At 42.6% G+C, this 8,634-nt stretch overlaps 1 protein-coding gene across 1 annotated transcript; it reads right to left on the reverse strand.

Moving 5' to 3' along the window:
* Positions 1 to 7,411: 7,411 nt before the first annotated feature.
* Positions 7,412 to 7,999, reverse strand: LOC120669199. Its single transcript, XM_039948990.1, has one exon. It carries the CDS (start codon positions 7,997 to 7,999, stop codon positions 7,412 to 7,414), a length of 588 nt encoding a protein of 195 aa, XP_039804924.1.
* Positions 8,000 to 8,634: the final 635 nt, after the last annotated feature.

Raw genomic sequence — 8,634 nt, forward strand, 5'->3', positions numbered from 1 at the left:
GTGTCCTGCTAAGGGGTTCTTTCCACATAGCATTGATGACATTCATGCTTTCTAGAGTAGCCTCGGGTTGCCCCGGAATCTTCCCTAGTTCAGCAGCAGGTGTAGCAGCAGCTAGTTGAGCCAATTGAGTTTCTAGTGCCTTATTGAAACTCAGCTGGTTCTTCATAGCCGTGGAAAATCCGTCCATCTTGGCATGGATGGTCTCCATAGATTTGTCTATAGCGGCCAACTTCTTCTGAAGGGACTCATTGATCTTCACTTGGTTGTAGACAAGATTTCTCAAGGTAGGCTGGTTAGGACCGAAAGAATTTGAATTCCCATTACCTCCTTGGTAACATGGGCGTGGTTGATTCCACCCCTGACCTCCTTGTGGATGAAACCCATTGCTGCCATTGAGGAATAGAGCTTCTTCTTGGGTTTCTGGGCAATTGTCTCCCGAATGTCCAACATTCTCGCAGACCTCGCACGTCATGCGAGTTTCCAAGGCTTGAAGGGTTTGCATCTGAGCCTTATCTTGGGAATAATCCTCAAATTTCTTGAGGAGGAGATCAATCTTCATAGCGAGCATGTCGGCCTCCTTGACGGAGTGCATACCTCGCTGGCGCGGTTGGAGACGATCATCGCTCCAACTTTGGTTGGAAACCATTTTCTCGATCAATGATGTAGCTCTTTCAATGGTCAGCGAGAAGAAAGCTCCACCCATAGCGACATCCACATGATCATGGGATGACTGTGTCAACCCGTTGTAGAAGTTCTGTAGAATGAGCAAATTATCCATTCCATGGTGCGGACATGCCAGAATGTACTTCTGAAGCCTCTCCCAAGCTTCCGGAATTGACTCATTTGATGCCTGCTGTAAGTTCGAAATCCGACCATGAAGAGCATTGGTTTTGCCCATCGGGAAGAACTTTGAGAGGAACGCCTTGGCACATTTGTCCCAAGTATCTACAGTAGTCTTGTTAGCATAAAACCATTGCTTCACTCTCCCCAAGAGAGAGAACGGAAACAGACGGAGCCGGATTGCATCTTGCGATACACCCTTGATAACAAAAGTACTGCAGAGCTCCAGGAACTGCTGGAGATAAGCGCTGGCTTCCTCATTGGCCTTGCCACAGAATGGGTTGGCCTGCACCATCGCAATGAGACCCATCTTGATCTCGAATTTTTCTTCTCCGGTGTTAACCTCAGGCCCGATGGAGACCTGGTTAGCAGACGGAGCAGAGTAATCACGGAGTGTCTTTTGGGCCATAGCTCTAGGAGCTGACGACGATGCGATGACTGGATCAACTGCCGAGAGTGATCTCCGAGGTGATACGAGACGAGCTCGCGTCCTCCTCAAAAGTGACTCTGGATCGGAATAAAAGTTTTGCGGCAAGTCGAAACCGGTCATACACTACCCTGTTTTCATATCAACAAAGACAGGAAAACAAAGCCAAGTTAGCCTGTTTAGCAAGCGAATACCAATTTCGATTTTGTTCACAACTTTGTCTATATATTTCACTCTGTGCCTTCCCCGGCAACGGCGCCAAAAATGCTTGTTGGCGCCTACCAACGTCACTAGCGATGACGCCCGCAGACGCCAATTTGGGGTGGCAGTATTTCATGAACCATGAATAAATCCGCAAGCGCACGGAATACCGCTGTAGCATTTTACCCGGGAGTATACCGAGGTATCATTTATATTTCCGCTGGAAAGGCGATGAGTGAGAAGATATATAGATTAGTTGGTGAACTCTATCTAGATTGGATATTCTCATGCATAAACAGGGGTAAGATAATAACATGGTTGGAGGTAGTGTGACACACACACAAACTACCCTTTTGGATAAATTAAAGATAAAAGAAAGATAAAAGAAGCTTTAGGCCGGGAGCAAGGTAAAAGTCAGAGCTCGAGTCAGCTGTGCTAGGCTAGCTATATCTACACTTTCTCATTGGTTAGCTCGTCAGAGATTAAACTACACAACAGGGAGATCACTATCGAAGTAACGGGAGGAGCCCGTACACCCCGGTGACTTTATGTACCTCCTACCCCCCATACCGAATGTGGAGGATTACTAAAAGGCTCGAACAGGGCTGTCTCCACCTACCGGCTACCTCTACAAACCGTGGGTATAGTTGACATCCAGCAACTCTTAGCTAATCTAGACACCACGTCTACACTAGTAAGGGATACTCTAGTGTCTCGCGCGGAGCCCCCACCCTTCGGATGGACAGACATCACACTAGAGCAATCATACGAATACTGGAGCAGTTGATAGAGTTATAAGAACAAAAGACTAACCATCTCCAGCACAGGGCGATCATGCAATGCAAGCATTGAATAATTACTCAACCATGACAAGAAGCATATACTCGATAACTCAGAATATACTTCAAGCAGATATGGGTAACCATAGTCTAATTCTATTACAAACAACCGAATATTACAAGAGAGAGCTAGAGATGAACCCATACCAGACTCTCGAGCAACTCCGGCGACTCGATGACTCCTAGATTTCTCCTAAACTCCACTAAGCCTAAAGACTATGCAAGGAATGCAAGAGAGGAGATGAGGTGTGTGTGTGTGTGTGTGTGTCCTATTCTCCACCCCCCTTGTATTTATAGCAGGGAGCCACGGGGTGAAGCCTTCACAACCGACATAGGGGACCAATGGGGCGACGCCACGTGCCCTGGTTGAGGCGGTGGGGCCCACAGGCCAGGTCGGCCGACCAGGTAGGTCGGTCGGCCTGCCCGGGCCACTAACCGCCCCTAACTTCTTCTGGCAGGCTGTATTGGGCCTCCTTGTCTGATCCACATTGGGGTTGGCCTGTCTTGACTTGTTTGAATTGGGTCCTTGAATCACTTTTGGTCCATCGAGCTTGAATCGGTGCTCTGATAATTTTTATGATTTTATGTCGGGCCAAAGTATGCTTGTAACCTGCATATTAGCTTGAAAACACAACTTGCATATTCTAAAAGGTAAAGTGTGGTTTAGGGACTTTATTAGATCAGGATGTGTGTAAGAAATACAAACTCTCATGATTTTCTGATCAAGTTGACGCCTGGAAATGGTCGTTAGTGAGTGTCAACATTCGGCAAAGCTCAAAATAACTCAAGATAGTTTATATCAGTTCATATGATAAAACTTTATGGCTCTGGGTAGAACATACAAACCAAAGGGGAAATCTTTACCATGTTTTATTTTAAAGAAATTCCGAGAGGTTCCCTACTAGAGAAAGCAGTTTCATCCCGATTCGGGCCATCTCAAATCTCACAACAACTTAGACTTGGAAATCAAGCTCATGCTCCCACACAATCAGATTCTTAGTGGAACTACTCATGTGCCAACTAGTTCAAGTACTAGGAGAGTAAAAAGTTGTATACGAGGCGCTTGCAAAGCATGGACAGAGCAACTATACATCATCTCCATGACAAGAGCTTACACGGATTTCCACACATATGAGCTGGGAGTTTTATTCAAAGCATGAAACATTTTTTTGTGTTTTATTTATTTATTTTTTTTATTTTGTTTTATAATTTTACTTTTTTTGAGTTTTTGAATGATTTAAACTAACTATTTTTTTTAGGACACAAGACGAAAGGACAGGTTAGATGTCTTACCTAGATACAATGGCATTCCCCCAAGCTTGAATGAAGCTCAATAGGTCTGCTATCTTGGGCGATTTTTTTTCCGTATGCAGTGTAAGATCAAAAGAATGCATTTGCGATAATTTAAACATGCCATGATGTGAAAGGGAAAACTATGCAAGAATATAAACTATACTATATGCAAATGCAAGAATATATAAACTATGCCACGTACCTCATGGCAAGGGCTCGAGTTTCTCGTCCTGAGCAAGACTATCCATACTTTGGGTTTGATCGTCGTCACCTAATGGAGACATTGGTGGCGACACTTTCTTCTGCTACGCCTTCCGTGTAGGCAGAGTTACTTCGATCTCTTTCTTCCCAAATTCTAGAAAATTCCTACGTTGGATATTCCACTTCGCGTTCTGTTGGTTAAACTCCTTGATCTCCTCTCGAATTCGAAGATTATCCACGAATTCGATGAGAGTATATGGCTTCTCCAGCTCTTTCACAGATTCCTTTCGATTGAAACTTTTGATTTGTGAGCATTGTTCATCCTTTGGTTTGAAACCGAATCTCTCCTTCTGTCCATCGATGTTGAGTTGGATCACTCCAACTCCCGCATCAATGTGTGCGGTTGTCATGCTCAAGAATGGCCTCCCCAATATGAGAGGGATCTTAGTGTCGACTTCCATGTCGAGAATGACAAAATCAACCGAGACAAAGAAATTCCGTATTTTCACCGGAATATCCTTGGCGATCCCCGCGAGATGACGAACCGATTGGTCTGCTAGCTGCAAATACATGGCAGTAGGAGCAAGCGCATGATGGTTAAGTTTATCATAAATTATCTTTGGCATGACACTGATGCTTGCTCGCAGATCGCAAAGTGCATGCTTAAAGTGTTGAGCTCCGATGGAACTTGTGATGGTGGGGCATCTTGGTTTCTTCTTCTTCTCCAGGAGAGGATTGAGTATAGCTGTGCTACACTCATCCGTAAGCTGCATGACCTCGGTGGTCGGTAGGACCCTCTTATTGCCAAGGATATCCTTGAGATACTTGGCGTACGTGGGAACCTGCATAGTATCAAAAAGTGGTATGTTGCCATAAAACTTCTTAGTTACCTCGACGAAGTTGCCGAATTGCTCGTCGGCCACCGGCCTCCGTCTCCGCTCTAGAAATGGTAAGGCGGTTGTATCATGACAGTCCCGTGAAGTTCTAGGGGGTTCCATGGGGTCTTCCTGGGTAGCAATGGTGTTGGATTCTTCAGCCTCCTCCAGCACTCCGTCTTCAGTATCGGTATTCCTGGCGGTTACGGTCTTCCACCGTGTTCCTACATCCTGCGGAAGAGGTGGTTTCTGTGCGGATTGTCTGGCCCGCACAGCTACCGCACTCACACTTTCATTCGGGGTCACTTCCAGTTGCCCGGATAGCTTCCCCGTGTCATGGTTAAGGCAGGATGGTATACCTGCATCCTACGAAAGACGTGGTTTCTGTGCGGATTGCCTTGCCCGCACAGCTACCACACTCAGAATTTCTTTAGGGGTCACTTCCGATTGCTCGGATAGCTTCCCTGTGTCATGGTTAAGGCACACTACAAAAAATCTGTTGATCCATGACGATTAAATTTCGTCACAGATCACCAAAAAACTGTCATAAAACAGTATCTATAACGATCTCAAATTGCGTCATGTATTGAGCGTCACAGATTACACCTCGTGACGTTTCTTAAATTTTCGTCACGAATCGCTTGATCTATGATGTTTTGAAATCGTCAAAAAATGTCCCCGGGCCCCAAAGCCCAACCCAAGCCCATTTTTTATGACGAAAATAAACGTCACAAACAGTATAATTTTCGTCACAGATTCAATTGCCATGTCACACATCGATGACATGGATGATGATGTGGCTGTTGACATGCTGATGACATAGATGGCAATGATGATATGTAAATTGATGTGGACGATAACATGGCTGGTGACATGGCAAAGACATGGAAAGCAAGTGACGTGGCGATCGATGTGGCAAGTGATGTGTCTGGTGGCATCAGCACCACAGCCCATTTGTGGATGGGCCCAATTCTGCATGGGCCACTAAGTTGGGCCTAATTTCAATTGAACATTAATTACCAACAAACAAGATTTAGCTTTATACACGAGCCATATAAAAAAATAGCCCACAAAATCAGTTTCAAAATTAGAATGATGTTACATCATACATCTCAAGTTTTCCAGCATCACATCACACATCAAACAACAGATTATGTGTGCAAATTCGCACTTGTCTTGTACAAATTTTGTTAATTTTCGAACTCATTTACTATTTTCAATGGTTTAAATGATATTATGTGTGCTTAATGAAAGTAATTAAAAATTAAACTACATGGACATCGATTAAGATACAAAAGAATCTAAAAATCATATTTAGCCTCATATGTTCCATTATAACCCATATTTTCAAGATAGATCAATAATTCAATTGTTTCCTATTGATAATCCGTACTTCTATCTCTCTAAGATGCCATAGAATAATTATAATAATATCTAAATTTGGTCCGAAAATTTTACAAATTGGAATGACGACATATTTTTGATCGTTTAGCTTCCCATAAAAAATCAAGTTGTTCTAATAGTATGTCACTATATATTGTTCACAAATGAATACCTCTCTCACATAGTTTCATATATCTCAAGTCAAACTTTGAGATTTGAATACCTCATAACATGTTCCAACTTGTATGCACCTCAAATTTGGACATCACCTTATGTTGACCATAACATTGAAAAATATCTAGTTACATTAGCAATTGTTATGCAAAAACATGTTTTTCAATTCTCTATTAATTGGAATAAAACATGTATTACAGAAACAATCAAGATATAGCAATTAACGTACAAAAAAAGCCACTAAATAAAAGATCCGGATTTTAGAAAATTTTAGAAAAAAGAACCATCAAATTTAGAGTTCATATGATGAAGAAATACTAATTACAAAATTTAATTGTGGATCAAAAAGAAAAAGATGAATCACTCATCTGTTTTGTAGGGTCACGTCGCAACATTAGTATATAAAAAAATTATTATCCAACATGATCACATACAAAGGCTCGGCGCACTGGTAGGGCACCCTGGTCTTATTGCCATGCCCCGGGTTCGAACCCCCGCTACTCTCTGTGCCTCTTTTTTCTCGAAATTTTTAAAATATGAGAAACATTGTCTATATATAGATTCACCAACACAAACGGTGGTCTAGAGTTGGTGGGGCTTGCGCTTCTTATTACCGTGGCGCAGGCATTTCCTTTTCTTTTTTGTTGGAATTAAAACATGGGAGACTATATAAAACACTTAATACCTGATGTGGCATAATGGAAAGGTGGGTGCCTCTTGCCCTGAGGAAAAGGGTTCGAACCCCATCAATCATCATGCGCCACTTTTTTTCCTTTTTAAGCCAGATAATTTAACTGAAAAAATAACGCCTAGCACTCCATGAGTGAGGGCATACCTCATTGGTAAGTTATATTTTTTTTATATCTTTGAGATTTGAGACTATGTTTCGATTCTTATATGTAAAATTGTTTTTGCTCTTTTTAAATAACTAATTAAGACAATATTGTGAAGTAAAATGCAAAACTAATAATATTATAGATCCCAATATATTTTTTACATGTAATAGACAACTTCTAATTTACCACGTAGTAATTTTACATACAGCTACAACTAGCCCGCATCTGGTGTGGAGATTCCAGCTTTTTCATGATAAGATCCATCTTGGCTGCCAGCATATTGACAATGTCGATTTCATGTATTCCTTTTGTATGGGCCGGCTGGCTATCTCCCTTTCAACTCTAGTTGAAAGCAACCTTGTCGATGAGCGTTCTAGCTCCTGCAACATTGAGGGAGATAAATGCTCCTCCAGCTGCTACGTCCATATGATCTTGCGATCGCTGATTCAGGCCATGGAAGAAGTTCTGAATGATAAGCCATTCTTCCATGCCATGGTGTGGGTATGCTGCAATGTATTCCTGAAGACGTTCCCAGACTTCCGAGACTGTCTTGTCCTGAAGGGCATTGGTTTTGCCCACCGGAAAGTACTTGACCAGAAAAGCATTGGAGCACGCATCCCAAATATCGAATCCTTCCTTGTAGGTGTAAAACCACGTCTTTGCTTTCCCAAGCAAAGAGAATGGGAACAGTCGAAGATGAACATTATCCATCGTAATGCCTTTTGGGTTGATTATGCTGCTCACTTCCAGAAAATTCTGTAGATGAGCGTGAGCATCCTCTGATGCCTTTCCGCAGAAGGGACATGCTTGGACCATGTTGACAAGCCCAGTCTTTATCTCAAAGCCATTAGTGCCTTGGTAATTGTTCAGTCCAGCAGGAATATGGCTATTGGACGGGGCTGAGAATTGACGGAGTGTCTTCTGAGCCATGGGTGTTGAAGCTAGTGTTGTCAAACCTTGATCCTAAGAAAATTTCTTCTGGTAGAAAAAAAATCACCCAATTCTTTTTGGATCTGAGTTGAAGTGATAAGGTAGATCGAATTTGGTCCTGCACTGCTCTACAGAAATCACAAGGATACCGAGAGCAATGGTAATCCCGCTAAAATTAGCGGTGATAAATCAGTAAATTTTATCAAACTATTCGACGATATCTTTAGCCAATTGCTTCTCCGGCAACGGCTCCAGAAATGCTTGTTGGCGTTTCTTACGCTCAATAGAATATGGATTCCGCAAGCGCACAGAATCACCGCTATAGCACTTCACCTTGGAGTATTCCAGGGTATCGTATATTTCCTCAGGGAAGCATTATGGATAAGGAGTATCGAAGAATCGAATGACAAACTTTACTCAAGATATCAACCGACTAACTTAGTGGGAGTAAGCCTGATATGAAAGGATAAGATAATGGCCAACGATGACCTTCTGACACAGGAGACTCTGATCCTTAGAGAGGTAAGCAGCTGGGAGGACAATGAGCGAGAAAGACCCCTAAAACACTTCTAAACTATCGAGCTAACATCTCTAGACTAAACCTTGATTCTAACTAGTTATCGGGAACCTAGAGC

The sequence above is a fragment of the Panicum virgatum genome, chromosome 4N (genome assembly GCF_016808335.1).
Source record: "Panicum virgatum strain AP13 chromosome 4N, P.virgatum_v5, whole genome shotgun sequence".
NCBI classification, from domain to species: Eukaryota; Viridiplantae; Streptophyta; class Magnoliopsida; order Poales; family Poaceae; genus Panicum; species Panicum virgatum.

Coding starts and splice junctions, on each gene's coding strand:
- LOC120669199 (XM_039948990.1), bottom strand. CDS start 7,999: ATGGCTCAGAAGACACTCCGTCAATTCTCAGCCCCGTCCAATAGCCAT.